At 35.4% G+C, this 17,622-nt stretch overlaps 1 protein-coding gene and 2 non-coding genes across 5 annotated transcripts; 1 reads left to right on the top strand and 2 right to left on the bottom strand.

Annotated features, from left to right (window-relative positions):
• Window positions 1–1,726: 1,726 nt before the first annotated feature.
• On the bottom strand, window positions 1,727–14,183 carry Dark (Death-associated APAF1-related killer). 3 transcript variants are annotated; one of them, XM_043426018.1, is made up of 15 exons: window positions 13,875–14,183; window positions 13,529–13,734; window positions 12,836–13,022; window positions 12,545–12,556; window positions 12,115–12,252; window positions 11,660–11,974; window positions 10,830–11,065; window positions 10,617–10,746; window positions 8,899–9,966; window positions 8,590–8,636; window positions 7,923–8,424; window positions 7,645–7,715; window positions 7,196–7,553; window positions 6,632–7,033; window positions 1,727–5,945 (listed from the first exon to the last, which is right to left on the bottom strand). In XM_043426018.1, the coding sequence occupies exons 2-15, from the start codon at window positions 13,714–13,716 to the stop codon at window positions 5,397–5,399; spliced, it is 4,203 nt and encodes a 1,400-aa protein (XP_043281953.1). In that variant the 5' UTR covers window positions 13,717–13,734; window positions 13,875–14,183; the 3' UTR covers window positions 1,727–5,396. The 3 variants fall into 3 exon arrangements, with proteins under 3 accessions (XP_043281953.1, XP_043281955.1, XP_043281956.1); XM_043426020.1 differs by lacking the exon at window positions 12,545–12,556; XM_043426021.1 differs by lacking the exons at window positions 12,545–12,556; window positions 12,836–13,022; window positions 13,529–13,734; window positions 13,875–14,183 and having other exon boundaries at window positions 12,192–12,252.
• Window positions 14,184–14,850: 667 nt separating this feature from the next.
• TRNAE-CUC (transfer RNA glutamic acid (anticodon CUC)) lies at window positions 14,851–14,922 on the top strand. Its single transcript has one exon. It is a non-coding gene; the product is annotated as a tRNA-Glu (tRNA).
• Window positions 14,923–15,063: 141 nt separating this feature from the next.
• On the bottom strand, window positions 15,064–15,135 carry TRNAG-UCC (transfer RNA glycine (anticodon UCC)). The gene has a single exon. It is a non-coding gene; the product is annotated as a tRNA-Gly (tRNA).
• Window positions 15,136–17,622: the final 2,487 nt, after the last annotated feature.

The following is a 17,622-nucleotide window of genomic DNA, read 5'->3' as shown; positions in this document are numbered from 1 at the left end:
CTTTCGATTGCGAGTTTCAGTCTACAGGTTGACATACATGATCGTTTTCGAACACGCAGAAGCAAAACGAGAGTTATGAATTTCATTATAGGGTTATTAGAGGTGTCGATAAACATTTGCGGTGGCGATCGAAATCTAAGTCTAAATTTTTCTCTAAATCTATTCCCTTCAAATTCACGTCATGTCTAACGATATTTTTTTTTGTGCAATCAACTTTGATCGTTATCATTTTAAAATACCGATGTATAAAAATCGGTCATATTTTACCGTATAAAATGTCCAAAGAGGTTTCGAACTTATTATAGTTCCTTTTTTTCTCGGTAGAGCCCTCGAAGGATAACGGATGAGACAAAAGACAAAAGATATACAATTTAAACGTCTGCTTCCATCGTCGTGTTGAGTAAACTTTCTTAATAGAAATCGAAGTCGAATCAATCCGTATTGTAGGACTTCAAATACATATCGAATAAGTATAAGGACAGAAAATGAAACTCGTTCATCAATTTTTTTTTCGTCGAAAATAGAGAAGGGGACGGGGATGCCCCGTGCAAAGTGGCGGACAGACGGTGAAACCGATTCAAGCTTTAAAGTCGTTTATAGTTCAATGGCTTTGAATTTGGTTCGGGTACCATTCAATGTGTTGCTTTTCGTTTCAAAAAGTCAAATCGCTAATGAAGGGGACATTCGAGAAAAATTTCGAGATATACGGAAAAAATGAAATGTTACAAGTCTTTTCCCTGTACATTGTCGTGTCGATCTGCCAACATGGCGGCGGGTATTCCGAGTCTCCGATGAGTGTCGTGTTGTTTACAATCAAAGAAAAGATTGCGGATATCCGCCAGCGGAGTGTCTAAAAATTTACTGCATAGCGACATTGGCCCGGGGTTCAAGACCAAATATTTCGAGAGCTGAGTTCCTGCCAAGTTCAACGTTACGAAATATAGCGCGATTCTATTTCCGTGAACGAGCCGGGCACGTGTATATTTACAGGACAAACAAAAAGTAAGTGATCTCACAATCTTAATTTCTTTGAGCGAATCGTTGGAAAAAGATGACATTTTTTGTACTATGTATAAAATGTTTTTTCTTTATTAGATATACATATAAATATTTTCAACGAATATTTAAATACAAAATGGTATCTAAAGATAAATATGTGTTCATATAATATACGTATATATTGTATTATATATTAAAAATAATGAAAAAAAATTGAGCCCCACGTCCTTTTCTCTCGACGTGGACGTCAAGTGATTTTTTTTTCATCTTCTGTAATTCATCACTTTTTTAGACAACCCTTAAAGTGCATTGCAAATTTGTCTGGATGATTTACAGGCAAATTCGCAATTCACGTGGAGAATTTACTGCCGGATTCGAACTCAAGTTTGAGTTCAAAATTGAATATTTGATTTTTCAGAAAACTACAGCTTCTATTTGTAAATATTTTTTTTAATAGTCGAAATGTCTTGTTTCGTTAAGAGGGGAAACTTGAGTTGGAATACCAAAAACTGTAAAAGTTTTCCATTTTTTTGTGGCCTAATAGAATTTCATTTGTCAAATATTGCTGAGTCTTGATTATGTGGACTGCATTTTCATATTACGATCCTATGAATGTCTTTTTATGCAAAATTCTATAATTTGTCGAGAAAATTTGGTTTGTACTTTGTTAAGTTTCTTTGCACTGAATAATTGACTTGGAAGACTTTTCTTATTGGTGAAGTTTTTGAAACTTTTGTTTTAAAACAAAAAAAAAAAGATTTTTTGGTCCAGAAAAAAAGGTGGAGAATTTCAACGATCAATATTTCTTAGTATTCTATCAACTCACGTTCCACCCTCAAAGAAAATGATATATAATTTTTAGTTGTTATTAATTTTGACTTCATACGTATACTTCAAGGGTTGAAAAGAGTTTTTTTTTTTTATTACACTAACCCGATAGACTATTTGGGCAATGCGAGACTCCATGAATGATTTTCCTGTTCCTTTTCCTATCAATTGCACCTTCGATGTACAAAAACTTTTCGCTATCACATGGAAGAATATTCATTATATGTATTTGCTGCACGACGCTGAAGTTTGCAACGTTGGAGTCGAACGAACTGAAGGAAAAAAACATTTGTGATTCACCAATTTTTTATTTCACGAAGTATCGGTGCAGGTTGAAAAACTACGAATTTCAAATTTGGGAGGGAATGAAACTGGAGAAGTACTGGAATTATTAGAGGCTTTTTTTACATTATTTCGTTGGACTCTAACGTTGCAAACTTCAGGATCGCATTTGCTGCTTATTTCTATGAATTTTTTTGTCTTTCTTTCTCATCAATTTTGTGTTCGTAAAGATTACTTTTTCATGGTATAATTGCATCATTGGAGGCAAGAATGTTCGGTTTGTTACTTTTCTGAATAGCAGGATAATTCTCTTAATTTTGAATAATTCGGTTCTTGGGAAAAATAGTCTAACCTAACGGTTAGTTAATGAATTCTGAGCCCTATTGAAAAAAAAGTCAAAATGTTGTTGCGTTCCAATGATGCAACACTCAACATCATATTTCTCTGTATTTTTCGGTTTTTTCCTATTCCTATATAAATTGACTAAAAATAATGCACTGACGGCCTAATTAATATTTGAATATTACACAAATTGATTATTCTTGGAATTTTTCACCGCTTTTGCTCCAGGAAAAAAAAATTAAAAACCTGCATTATTCCTTCGCGGGGTATCGATAAAACTTACAGCTTAATTATGCGAGTATGAACGAAAATTCATTAAAAAAGAATCGAGAGCTCAATTTGGTAGTATAATTGACAGAAAATCATTCGTTTACACTGTGTTACCATTCAGTTCTAATACTGCGGTTGTTTTGTTTCAATTTTCGGATGATTCGGATTTTGATTTTAAAAATACTGCATCGTATAAAAAAATGGCGATTATCCAGTTTCTGGAATCTGATAAAAATTGCAGATGATTCAGTACCGAGAGAGTTGGAAACAATCCGTGAAGTTTTTGTGAAAAAAAAATTGGCCAGATCTGATATGGATTTTTGCAGATGAGATCCGGGGTTTTATTTTATTTATACGACTGTGTATTCTCATAATAAAATTGGCGTAATCGCAACGTGTCATGCCTGTTGAGCTTTAGTTTCTTCATAAAATAAAAACGAGCGATAAAAACCGAGCAACTGTGAGCAAATCACTATTGAGAGTTTGTCTCGTAGAGATGTCAACGACTGAATCGTTGATAGTTATTAAATGCATTTGCAGGAAGTATCAGACGAAAAGCTCAACGTAAGACCAGGAAAAAAGCAGCTCGGATCGACGCTCTAATAGAAACATTACAATTCTATTAAAAACAAATAGAGTGAACATTTTCTCATGAACTCATAGAAAATTATTTTAAAAAATCACAAATTCTAAAGTATTTTTTGTTCTGATAGAACAGCCAGTTAAATGCATAAACTGTGATTGAATAAAAATTAAAATTTTTTAATAGAAATTGCATGTTTTGGGAAATCCCATTTATTATTCAGCTCCAATCTGAATCCGAGACACTTTCTGGAACACTCTGAATCTTTGTGAACTATTTCGTAGAGCTTAATAGTTAATTGTTGGCAATGAATTGGCGTACGTAAACCGTAAAAAAAGTGTATGCTCGGTCCCGTCGTTAAGAGTGGAAGAAAAACAGCTGAGCAGACTTGACGAAACGAGGAAATTATCCTAAACTCCTTTAAGAGCGTGAAATATTTCTGCTTTTCAATAATCTACCTCATTTTTTCCCCTAAACTTACATGTTTATTGATAAGGCACGTATATGCAGAGTGAATCGCATACGTAGTAGCAACGTAGATTACGTTAAAAATAAACAGTGAGCAATTGCTTGTTGCTTTTTTTATACAACCATGAAAGTACGTACGAGTCAGTCTCATTACGATGAAGTAACTGTTGAAATATCAACTGTTCTACATAAAATGAATGACGCTGAAGTTTGCAACTTGGTGAATTACAAATGTTATTTTCGTTAATTTCGTTAGACACCAACGTTGCAAACTTCAGCGTCGTTAAAATGGTGATTTTTATTAAATCAAACAATCATCGTCCAATCGTTCTCCTGTTATTTCCGCCACACATTTTTGAACTTAATGAATTTTTGGTCGTAACCCTCAAATAAACTCGCGCAATCGTAAAATAAAATAATAGAAAAATTTAATTCTCACTTTCTGAATATATCATTGAAAGCCAAAAGCGTATTAAGCTTTGCGTAACCAAGAAGAATGCCAAAAACTTAACGATTTGAAGATGATTAAATGAAATTAATAACGCTGGTATTGTTTTTCTGTAATGGAATATCGAAACCTTAAAAAAACGGGTAAAAAGATCTATTGATGTCATGATTACGTGTCATGTCGTGTCTGAATGATTAGAGTTAATAATAAATGCTGGAAACGTTGCTAATCGATCATCGGATTCACTCTGCGTTATAAAAAAAAATTAAATCTATTTGTGACACATGCTTTTGCTTTTTTCGATTGATTTTTGTTTGACTGCTCTTTTTTTTTTTTTTAATGAATCCAAGTGATTTCATGATTTACTGAGATCGTTGATTATTTGTCAAGCCAACGAGTCTCATTCGTATTGCTGTGATTTTAATTGCCTTTTTATCTTTCATTTCCATATGATTATTTTAATGCACGATCAATTATTCTCTATCACTGAGCTTCGCAATTGATTTAAAACGAAAATCACTCGAGCATGACTGGTAACAATTTTTTATATAAACTTTCCATCATTTTCCCCGTTTCGACTCGGTCACAGCGCGTTATTTAAATACAACTTTATCACACGTTTTCGTGGCATTTACACTAATCCTTTCTTTTTCCTCCGTCTTTTGTGTTTTCTCACTATTATTGCTAATTAGCAATAAAAATTCTTATCCGAATGACTGACTATTAATACTTTTTATTAGAGAGAGGCACTTATGATTTAAAAAAGTACATTTCCATGTTTTGTTTTCTCGTATTTGTTGTTATTGAATTTTTTAAAACTTGAAGTTTTTTGTGCTCATATGAAATACCTCAGTCTCCAAATTCCAATGATATTTTTAAGTTAGCAAGGCATATTTGATTGTTCGAAATTAAATTTTTACGTGATTGTTCTTACGGTATCATTGATATTGAGCAAATAATCAAAGTTAAATTAAGTAAGTCCGAATCACCCTCGATTATTTAACGCACAGAAAGGAAAATGCCACGAAACGTTTATTCTAAGATTGTCGAAACTCAAATTCTCGAGCCTTCAGAAAAGACTTGTAATTTTCGTTTTATCTCTGTCATCCACAACGTTTTTCTACGTGCAACATAACGAAGTGTATAGAATATTGAAAAATACGCATTTCATACGTATTAAGCGTCGTAATTGTAAAACTTGAAGTTTCTCACAACACCATGAATATCAATGGACAAAAATTGGCAGAAATCATCCGATACGCAAATCTTGGAGTTGCAGCTCGGTGGCAAAGGGACCAGTGACAAAAGGGCCGTTTTGTTCGGATATTTGGCGACTTTGTTTTTCCAAAAAGTTTTTGGATCAATATTACCGTTTCGGTGGCCGTTTTCCCTTTTTCCCAGGCTCGACACGACACTGTTCGCCGGGTTTTTTGACAAAGAGGCAATTCCATTGGAAACCTCAGCGCCCATTGATTTACTTAGTTTCATACTTGACCTCGGACTAATACCAAGACTTGACGTACTTCGCGACATTCCCATGCGGCCAAGACGATTCTCCTTTTTCTCCTCGTTCACTAACGCCACGTTCCACCACGCCAACTCGTCACAATTCACTGACAACAATATGGGTGCTCCGTGACTTATCGGCGCCCAATGGAGCTCCCGCACTCCGTTGCCGTGAAGCACCAGGCGAGTTAATTCGCAGCGTTGGTTCACGTCGAAGATCTGTTTTGATTAATCGTTTTTAAATATTAGATATTTTTCGATCTCTCGAATCAACACGTTTTTTCAACTCTTTTTCCCTCACAATGGTTTTTTTTTCTAGTTTGCGTATATCAAAAAAATTTGTTGGGAAAAATTTCGTGAAAATTGCACAAAGAAATGGACGCTGAGGGATTTTCTAGCTCATTAACCAATTACTATTAGTTCCACTCGCTTGATGACACAAACATTTTTGGCCCCTTAAACAAAAATACATCAATGATACGTTTCTCGATACTGGTGTGTTCCGAAAAATCATATGGAAGATATATAAGTTTTGTATATTGAATTGAAAAATTGACATTACGTTGGTATCGCTGATGAAACATTTTTTTCAACTATCAGTGTGATGCGAATAATTTTAATCCTAATAAAATAAACAAGCCAGAGAAAATGATAATTTATGACTCAATTGGTGATAAGTAAAGCGAAATTCTTAACGACGCAACGTTGGAGTCCAACGAAATTAGCGAAAATAACATTTGTAATGCACCAATTTTTCATTTCACGAATCATCGGTGTAGACTGAAAATCGACGAATTGCGAATTCGGCAGGTAACAGAATTGGAAAATTACTGGAACTATTGGCGAGTTTTTAATATCATTTCGTTGGACTCCAACGTTGCAAACTTCAGCGTCATAATTCTTACCGATATATCGCCGTTTTCTAGACCAGTCGCCAAGTAACAGTCATCCTTGGAAAATTCGCAGCAAGTCAATTTCTGATTGTACGAAAACCTGACGTATTCTTCAGTCTTGAAGATTGGAGGGTTGGTCGTATCGTCTCTGGTAACCTCGTAAATGAGCATTTGATCGTTTCCTTTCAACAAACCGAGCAAATTCTTCTTCACGTTAAAACTGCTATAGCAGACACTCTCGCTCTCAGTACAGAGCTGCGAGAAACTCAAGAGGGTCCAATTCGTCTCGTGGACACACCAGAATTTGATCATCCCATTTCGCGCTATCGTCACTACGTAATCGTTGTCAATCGTGGAAATCGATGTTACGTGTCCCGTATCTTCTACAAGGGCTTCAACTTTGCCAAATATTATCTATGAAAAAATATCAAAAGTGGAATTGAACACTGAAGAATGAGTGACGGTCGTTCTTAGAGTTAATAAAACCACTTAATTCGTCAACCGTTTGAAAAAAATTGTCAGCAAAATGAAAAATAATGGTTGTACTTGACAATCGAAGATTTCTTTATGTTGTACCTTCAAATCGTTATTTTCGCCGCACACTACAATAGTTGAACCAGCAGTGGTGACAAAGGTAACAATCCCCGGCGTTGATTCCAATTCCAAGAGGTTCGTCGTCGTTTTTGTTTCAACATCGAAAAGCATCACCAACCTCTTGTCGGTGACGTAGAGAATTTTATCACCGGTAGAATTGAGGTTGAGTCGGATGATGCTTCCTTGGACGGGTTTGGTTTTTGCGATTAACGAATCACCGTGATAAAGGTTTACGGTTACTTCGTTTGTGGGCGGCTGCGACTCTCGGCTCGTATGAACTTCCTTTGCAATAATATTTTCTTGTTCCACGGTATTCATGACAGCGTCAAAAAGTGGTTTTCTATAATAATAATAATCAACATGAAAATCTTATTTTTCATTGATTTCCTCAAATACTTTCGATTCCTGAATTTTAATTAATGCATTCATACCGCACGGATTTTCGCAGCTCTTCCAAAGCCAACTCCCATCTGTAAATTACGTTTTTTCCGCAACCGCAAATCTGTAATGAGAAAATAATTATTTTTATTACTACGAATTACTCAAAGTAAATCTGTAATCGATACCCAGCAGAAGGAAAGTACTTGACTAAATGTCCAGTGAAATAATTGAACTTACAAATAATTATTTGATTTAAAAAATCGATATTTCGAAAGTAGTGAATTCAATGAAATATTAATTGCAGGTCAATTTGACGATAAAGGCTAACCAAGTGATTGTCTTCCCCTTGACAATAAGTATCCAACGAGGTTACGTGACCATTAAAAGTGGCGAGAGGTTCCCAACCACCCTTGACGTTCCAAACGTTAACAGAGCCTTTGGAATCAGCGGTAATTAAATATTTTCCGTCGTAAGTGAGTGTTGCGGATGTAAAACGGGTTTCGCGAGGGTCAACGTCGGCTATAGCGCGTTTCATGAAGCTGTGAACTTGGATGACCGAATTCGCATAATTTCCGGCATATGATTCTTCCCATTTGATCCATACGGCTGTTGAATCAGTAACCACTATCATCGCTCTCTCGGTCCGAGGAACAGGTCCTAAGAACACTACTTCGCTCTCCCTTTTAATCTTTGCATTCCACATCGAAACGTAAGAATAAGATGTTATTTTACTGTCGATCTCCTGGACGTAAATCATCAGTAAACCCTCTTTGTCCATCAAATGGAGCATTGCACCGTTCCTCGTGAACGCGATTTGCACGAAAGAGTGTCTGCAAAAAAATGATTCGTTCCTTATTTCGATTCCATGTCATCTTTTCCATTCCCAAGATAAAATTAGGAACGGTTTTTCTGGAAGACTCGAGATTCGGCAAAAAACTGAGAGAAACGTATCAACATGGAAAAAGTAACGTAGTTGCCCATCAAATCGCACTCACTTTTCTTCTTTGTTGGTATAAATAATTACTCCATCGATCGACCATACCTGAAAAAAATTGAGAACACTTTTACAACAAAATGATAAATTACATAATATGAATGAATGAAGAATGAATATGAAGAGTAAACAACAAAATGGTCAATTGCTAGGATAATCTATTATCAAAGTATTTGGAGGAGTTGAAATAGTTTTCTTTATATTCTCATCTTATCATATTTTAGAACTTCGTCATAATTTCTGGTGACATTTTCGAAAATAATGTTTGCACGATCGTTAAAAAAACGATAAGTAATGAAAATTTTCGTACCCTGATAGTTCCTTTATCGGTGCAAACGCCAATACGATCTAATCGCCCATCTTTTTGGGAGAGTGCCATGTCGGTAATGGTTTCCTTATCAATAGAAAATAGTCCCTGAACTCTGGGTGCCTTGTCGCCGAACATGCTTTTCCAATGCTGTTGTTTTTCCCGAGGACTTTGAACCTCCCGGTCACTGTCGTCTTCGTTGAGATCGAAATGTTGGATATGTCCGTGTTGAGAGAGCGTGAGAAAGTAATCATTGTTACAGGAAACGATGATTTTAATGATCGGCGAATTTTCGGTGTGACCACTGAAAGCGTTGTGCAGGCGAGAATCGCAATCCCACAAAATTACCTGACCACAACAATTTCCAATAAGAATTTTGTGAGGATTGTCAGTGAAAAAAGCGGATTGAGCTCCCGGACGAATCTCGTCGCACGAAGACAACGTGAAAACAGGACCGTCGTGCGTTACGAACAATTTCGTACTATCCAAATTAGCTAATTCACGAGTCTTTTCATAAATGTATTTTTTCGTTGTATAATTCATGCCGATTTGTATCAAATCGAGGCACTTGCGTTGTCTCTGTTCGGCGATCGGGCCGGCTCGACTTTCCAAAAAGTTTTCCAAGTCCACCACTTTTTCCTCGATCTTAGGATCGTCATTGATTATCAATTTTCTATATTTCCTCAAATCTATCAACAAGTCGCTCAATCCAGTATTGGAGATCTTCTCTCTAATGAAATTCAAGTCGAGATACAATCGGGGAAATTCAATGTGCAATCCCGCTTGCTCCATGTGATGTCCAATGTACGAGTAACTGTAGTTATCGTTTGGCAATTTGGAAAAATCGTTTTTGCAATATGCTCGATATTTTTCAACGAAGGATCGATGCAAATTACGCAAATTCTCCGGACCGAGCTTTTTTCGCAAATAACACAGCAACAAATCATGTACTCCGTACACGTAGCTCTTAAGATCTGCGTTCCAGTGCTTTGCGGCGAGCGACTTGTGACACAAATTCACCATTTGCTCTTCCACCGCGAATCTTTCGCCGCCCCACAGAATTGAGAGGGTCTGATGAAAAGAAATTCATAAATTTTCATTGAAGATCGTTGACACGTGCGCCAACATTTGTTCGATTAGAATCAGAATGATTAAAATATTTGCAAAATTATATCATGAAAAATCAAATCCTAATGTTTAATTTTTTAATTTTATAGAAATGAAAGCAGCAGTAGTTTATCTACCAGAAAAAAATTGAGATATTAACGTCTTCTAGGCCATGATTCTGTATTTTGATCAATTGAAAAAATTCTAATGCAAGTACGTGAATGGCAGAAATCTTCTTGAATAGTAATTCCTCTATACTTGAGGACTAGTATGATAACAGATAAATGTCAAGTGATTTGTGCACGTGCTTTTTTACTACTTCTTTCCGTTGATTGTCAATTCTGTTATACGACAAGTGGTCAGTGCCGTTTTCATATGTGAACTCTGTTTCCAGAATTATAAGAAAAAATTTTCTTCAAAAAATCTGAAAATTTGTGCCACTATTTTATAGAATTTTTCTTCGGCTTTGGCATTTAGTTTGGCAGATTTTTCGTATAGCGACAGAATTTAGCTGAGAAAAGGTTAAAATGAATCTATCGAATGACCGTCAATACGAAAATTAGTAATTATAATAAAATTTTTCGAGAAAATGTAAATCCATGGTACTCGCATACCTCAGGCATTATGTTAACACCTTCACTGAAAATGGCCAATGCTTCATACTTATTTTTAACATCATTTTTCAGTTGGTTGATGCATATTTCGAAAATGACTTCTTGCTTCGCCAAGAATTGTTCCATTACCCTTAAAAAAATGGGCATTTTTAGAATCATTTCTGCGTATTTTTTTTATCGCAATCATCACAATGGTTTCTTATATCATCATACCTGTTTGACGGATCTTTTTTACGCAGTGCATCTAAGTAATAACGCCACCTTTCAGAATTCACCTGCATATCGTGTTGAAAATCTTCAAAGCTAGCGGCAAACATTGCTATCAAAATTGGCATTCCGTTGCATTCCTTGTGAATTTTTTTTGCCTCTGGCGGCAATTCCCGTACATCGACTTGTAACACTTTTGCAAAAAGTTTGACACTTTCCTCTTCGGTAAAGCCATCTTTCATCTTGAAATTGTGAAATTATATCGATTATTATAAAAAACATAGGGGAAGAAATTTTGGCAAAAACTCAGTGTCACGAATTGAACGGAATCACTGTAGAGCTGCCAACAAACTCCACATACGCCTCAAAAAGTTGATAACCTTCCACACTATTGTTTACATATTTTATCTACAAAATTGAAACCGCAGACGAAGGATTGTGTAGACCGAAAAAATCTTATCTCTGTTAATATAATATTTGAAATTTTTTTGAGCTACACGTAATTTTGTTCTTTTATGTAAGTCACATATCTGTATTATGACTGAATCGGTAAGATCAAGATCAGATTTGCTTCAGCTGCTTTTAGTATTATCATTACTTTCTTTTTTTTATCATGGATTATGCCAGGCAGTGAAAATGACCGATTATTTGTTTTAGTAGATAAAAGTAATCTTTTTGAATCGATTTGGCATTTATGTCTTCGTCATTTTATCATTTATGCAGATTGGAAACAATTTTATATCGAAATGAGTCTGTTTTGCACAAATTTATAATCATTGTAATGAGTTGAATTAGAATTTAAGAATGTATTGATCAATTGGAAAAAAAACAAGTACCTCTATGATTTCGCGTTTTTTCCCCTCTAACAAATCACTGTCAGTCGTAATAACTAAAGTTTTACAATGGAAGTCGAAGACATCTATGATTTTTTTGCTCACAACGTCATCGAGAATGAGCAAAGAGTTGCAATTTTCGGGTTTGCCAAAATGATTTTTGAGCGAGTGAATGAGCTGTTCTTTGAGAGGTTCCGAGTGCACGTTCGTGCTCAGAGGATCAGTATTTCTCACTTGATGGTAAAGAAAATTTAGCTGAATCAAAATTTCGTCATCGATCAATCTCTCGTAACCGAATTTTATCCAATAAACTTTGTTCTATGGAATAAAAAGAAATAATGATTAGACATTAAAATTAATGTGTTAATAGAAAAAATTTCCATGATAGTTTTTATTTTCACACATATATGAGAGTTAGAAACACACGAAAGGATAATGTGCTACAGTGGGTTACGTACGGTGAATAGGGTTTTTACTAATGTTGTGTCCTTCAGGGTATTTGCAGTTAAACATGATTTACCAAATCCTTTCATACCATGTAAGACTAAATAACCTCCTGGTTCGATCTTCTGAAGCGCACGTTTCAATTGTGCCGTCTGAAAACATAATATTTTTCCTCAGGTTGAAATGCCGAAGGGAGAATTTGAAATTTTTCATTATTGATTTCCCACTGCCTCGATAGAAGGAGAAAAATAAAGTCACAGAACCATAAAATCCTGGTTCTATGTTGATGAATCATTATGGGTTTGGAGTTTTCTCATTTTTGTTAAAATTGGGAGTGTGAGTGCACGATAATAAAGTCCGAAACGTCCAAAGTCAAGGTTGTTTGAATTTTGTGTGTTATCATTGGGAATAACTGGAGTTGTATTTTTTTTTTTCTTAACTTACGGTATAAGAGTCCTGAATGAAGGCATGGCGAATGAATAATCAATTAAACAATATCAAATTGTCAAAAAAATGACCAGATTGCTCAGGTTTGCCGTGATCCAAACATGAATTTATTGAGTTTTTTATTTAATAGAAGTTATCTTATCAAGAGATAGCATCAGAGGTGTGACAAAAGCTATGTGAAAAGATGAATCATTTTTTTCAAGTGGTTGACGGATAAAACTCTCCTATTCACAACCATAGGGAGGCACACATAACTTTTTTCATGCAATACTATCCAAACAATCATACCTTTGCTTCTCTAGGGATGTTCGTCGAAGGCTGAGGTGGTAAATTCGGTGATCCGGGACTGGGTGTACGAATAATTTCCATTGTTTCTCCATTTTTGGGGCCCAACATTTTGTTTATATCTTTGTACAGCCACCAATAATGATGATTCAGGGCTTCGTGAAATATATCAAAAGCATGAGGGCCACAACTGGAAACAATATAAATACGTACAAAAATTGAGCAAAGGGAAATATTCTAAAATTCAAAGGGCATTCTAGGCCTTTGACCAGCATACTATATGCTGATCAATGAACCATGAATAATGTCAACTAATACAAAATTCTTATTTTTGTTTATGTTAAACCTGTCAAAAGAGTATTTTTATTAAAAGCCTTGATCTTTAAGAATTCATCAGGGGAACTTATGGTCTTAGTAACAATATAGAAGAGCAAAAGAGAAACCATGAATTATTTCTAATATTTGTACTTCAAAAATCTAAGAGGAATGAGAAATTTTCAATTATGTTAGTGACAGAATCATGACAACTTTTTTTTTCTTGAAAGGAAAGATAATGAAAAGTCTAAAGACTTTTCCTCAATTTTTAAAGACATTTTTATGGAAAGCCTATAAACAGAAATGTAAAAAAAAGTGTTGCCAAAAAATAGCATTATTATGTTAAAAATCTGCATAGTGTTACGAATCTACCATGTGTACCTTGGCAATATATCGAGTAAAATCTGTGCTCTCTGCTGTGGAGTGACTCCTGATTCAATTTTTTTGATGTCCTCAGATTGTAGCACATATTCGTCACTGAGAGTCGACAGAATGGCATTGTGTACGTCCAAGTCCTCGATTATTTTACTTCGCAAAGCTCGAAGAATATCACGATGTGATTTTTCCATTGTCGATTTTTTAGTTGTCTGTTGAAAATTTATTTTAATTGAAAAAAATGAAAGGCGACGATAAAGAAGTTGCGCAAAACAATAAAATGGTGTGAGTTTCCAAAAATTGTTGCATTTCTCGATGCTATATATTCAAAAATAACATTTTTTCAACACACAAAATTCCGAGGATGTTTTGTATAAGCGAGAAAAATGACGTTTGGCTGCTCCTATCCCTCTCTCGCAGTTCTTTAGCAGACTCTTTATCTCTCGCAGACTGCTTTAAATCGTTCCTGTCGTCCTGGAACAGTGTTTTTTCCCTGCGTTTTTCTGTACGTTCACAGCACGATGATACTTTTATTGTCAATTCACATCATGAACTACGACGCGAGCCTACAATTGTCACAGTCTTTGTTATGAGTATGATATATTTTGCTAACAAAAAGAAGAAAAAACAGATCCGTCAACGCTGCGGGAATAGCATCTGACTACACACGTCACTACCGAGGAACTAAACTGAAAACTGATCTTGGAGCGGAGCTCCTGCCTGAGTCGTCCAGCACGGTAGCACGAACGCACTCGCATACAGACAGCAGGGGCATCGTTCCCGCGTTCGGAAGCAACGTTGCCAGATTTTCATGGACATTTTCGCGCGGCCGTCCTGTAACGACCTCGAACGGACTCCAAAATAACTACAGCTCTTCTAAATTTTTGACCAGTTAAGCAAATGTATTTTTTATACTGCTAATAAAACGGTCGAAACAAAAAAAGGCAATTCAGCTCATTTTTAATAATGAACAGTGAGACAGCCCAACAACAAGAATCCAATGCTGAAAATTAATGTTTGAGTAATTCGAATAGTTCACACCATATATTTACTAGTATTTAATTAATCTGTATCATTGTTATTTTAACGATAACTGCCATAGACATAGTCTTAACGAGTATACAAGAAAACTTTTTCCATTATTATTTAGCTCTTGTTTGAAAACATCATTCGTGATCCCAAATAACAAGATTTCTCATAATGTATTTTTTTGAATTTTGATTACAGAGATTATGATTTCAGAAAGCACGTTTCTCACAATTTATATAGTCAATTTATATGTGTTTTAAGAATTACAAATTATAGCTCTATCAATTTACTGACACTAATCCGATATGGTCTAGTGGCTAGGATACCTGGCTCTCACCCAGGAGGCTCGGGTTCGATTCCCGGTATCGGAAATTTGTTTTTGCAATTTTTCGGAGTATTCCTTTCCCGTGAGTACACTGAACTTTCCACAGTTTTAAATTATCTGATGACAGTATTTGTTTTTTTTCTATACAGAAAAAAAATTTTCGAAGGACAAGAAATAAAAATTAATGTGCGATGGCCGGGAATCGAACCCGGATCAACTGCTTGGAAGGCAACTATGCTGACCATTACACCACCATCGCACGTGACGTTTCAACGCTCATAAGTTTCTGTAAACGATAGTTGAAAAGATAGCGTGATTTCAGAACCACTATTACGGTAATTTTTCTTGACGAAAAAAAAGATTTACTTTCATAAACGTGGAGTCGAGTTAAATGAAAAATATTTTCTTTCTAGAGCGTCGATCCAATCGAGTGCTAATATATTTTTTGATCTTTCGTATCATACCGTTGCTCGGTATTACTGCTTTTCTATAAACGTCGTTCATCGATCGATAACACGAACTGTTACAGATAAGCTCGTTTTGACTCAGCCAGAAAATTCATTGCTGCGACCGGATGTGAAAAACTCAGCAAATTTCGAGCCCACATGCCCTTGGAATACGAAAAGTCGATATTTTAGAATTTGGTGAAATGATGTCACTGTCAATTTTTCTTGAAACTCGAAAAGTTTATGAAGAATCCTAAATTATGCAAACGCCTTTGTAGAATATTAAATTTCGTTCTTACAAAATTTGATAAAAGTCGAAAAAATTGAGATCTTTATTGTCGTTCCGGAGAAAAATACTCCAAGTCTTTTTGAGCTTATTCGTGCCACGTTCCGTGTTTCTCATCAGTGGCTTTCTCAAATGATTTGTGCCGATTGCGCTTTATGAGGATCCCTCTTTCATAAATTTCTACAAATAAATGTAATTTGAATATATTTTTTAAAATTTCTCACGCAGTTGTAGTCAGTCAGATCGCTGTGCTGTCGTCGCATTTCATGCGATCGATCAAGACCGAAGACTCGGGCACAAAGTTAAGCATCGGCATCTTTTTATTTCATGTTCTCAATCTCACGCGTGGAATTGCTGAGCAAACGTGAGAACATGCTTTACTAAATTTTCCCGGTGAGTCCAAAAATACTGAACAAGCTTAATTCATCCCTGCTCTTTGCTCGACGATCACGAGCTCATCGAGTCAAGGTGCTGAGACAGTTAGTCTTCATTGAGCGTCATAAACGGAAGCTTCTCTTGAAGCAACAGTCCGCATAGTGATCTTAAAAAATGAAGTGTGTCTTGCCACGGCGGTCAATCTGGGCTCGCCACATTTATTTGGAAATAGTGAAATTTGCGACCTGCCATGAACTCTTCCGCGTCGTGTTATCTAAAGACCTTAAAACGCGATTTCCCCCATTTTAGAAAGTTCTTTTCTAAACGCGGTTAAAACAAATGACGCCTACATTAATAACGTTTTTTTTAATCATTTATGTACGTGGTTAACCCATAGAGACCGCGCTCCCTTTAAAGTCACACGCTCACCACACTGGTGCAAATTTGCACTTGGACTTATCAAAACTTTTCATTTTATCCATGAGTGTATGGAATTAATGTTACGAGATTTTTTAGGGGTAACAATTGCTTAGTAATCGATTACGATCATTATTAAAATGGAAAAATCAAGTTTTACTATTGAAAAATGGGCAAATTGAAGAAAGGAATTTTGAAGTTCTGGACACTTGAAATTTTCGTAGGTGCAAATTAGCATCAGTGTGCTGTCTATGGATCAAGTACATGTAAAAGAAAGAATTATTGAAAAATTGCGGAGATATAACATAATAAAGCAATGTATTTTTTTTTTCTGCACTCGTTCATATGGTGAAAGTTCTCGGCATCGATGTGGGTGTATGAAAAAAAATGACGACGTTGAAGTTTGCAAAGTTGGAGTTCAACGAAATGAACGAAAAAAAGATTTATAATTAATTATTTTTTTATTTCACGAATTATTGATGTGGCTTAAAAAATAACGAATTGGAAATTCGGCAGGGAAGAAAATTGAAGATTTACTGGAATTATTTGAGAGTTTTTTTAGATCATTTCGTTGGACTCCAACGTTGCAAACTTTAGCGTCATAAAAAATGAACACATTTGGACAATTAATGTATCTTCGGTATGAATATTGTTACGTCCCCGTGGGCTTATCGGAGTTGGAGAGAACGCAACACGGATATGACTTCTCTTTCGGGTCAAGACAGCCAAATCATTTACCCAGGGATGGAAATCTCGTCTCGTAATATGGGAAAAATGTCGGGAGAGGGCGGTCCGGAAAGCCGTGTGTTACGGGAGCTGATGAAGAATTTTTTTTAAAAGGATTTATTACTCACGTCGGTTATTTTTCCTTGTGGTTTACTTTTTCCACTGATGCTGCACAATGTCGATGTGATTATTGGAATCTAACAAAATTTTTGAGACATCTGGTGTTGAATTTTCAAACTATAACCGGGGTGCATTGCTCATTAATAAATATCAATTAACATTTGTGTTTTTGCGCAAAATTAAACAAAAAATGGAAGTAGTTGCGTTTACACCTCGCAAAAATAAAAAAATAAAATAAAATAACAAAAAGAGAAAAAAAAAAGAAGTTTCGATGACTAGAAGTTGGACCGGACCATCAGCAAATATCACTTATTGTTAAAACAAGCATTATCTATCCTGAATATTTATAACTAATGCTATATTTACACGATAAGCT

This window comes from Venturia canescens, chromosome 8, assembly GCF_019457755.1.
Source record: "Venturia canescens isolate UGA chromosome 8, ASM1945775v1, whole genome shotgun sequence".
Classification (NCBI taxonomy): domain Eukaryota; kingdom Metazoa; phylum Arthropoda; class Insecta; order Hymenoptera; family Ichneumonidae; genus Venturia; species Venturia canescens.
The sequence above is the reverse complement of the archived record's forward strand: the minus strand, read 5'-3'. Positions and strand labels throughout refer to the sequence as shown.

Coding starts and splice junctions, on each gene's coding strand:
- Dark (XM_043426018.1), bottom strand. CDS start 13,716: ATGGAAAAATCACATCGTGATATTCTTCGAGCTTTGCGAAGTAAAATA. Junction 11,975..12,114: donor TAGTAAAAACCCTATTCACC/GTACGTAACCCA, acceptor TTTATTCCATAG/AACAAAGTTTATTGGATAAA. Junction 8,425..8,589: donor TATACCAACAAAGAAGAAAA/GTGAGTGCGATT, acceptor ATTTTTTTGCAG/ACACTCTTTCGTGCAAATCG.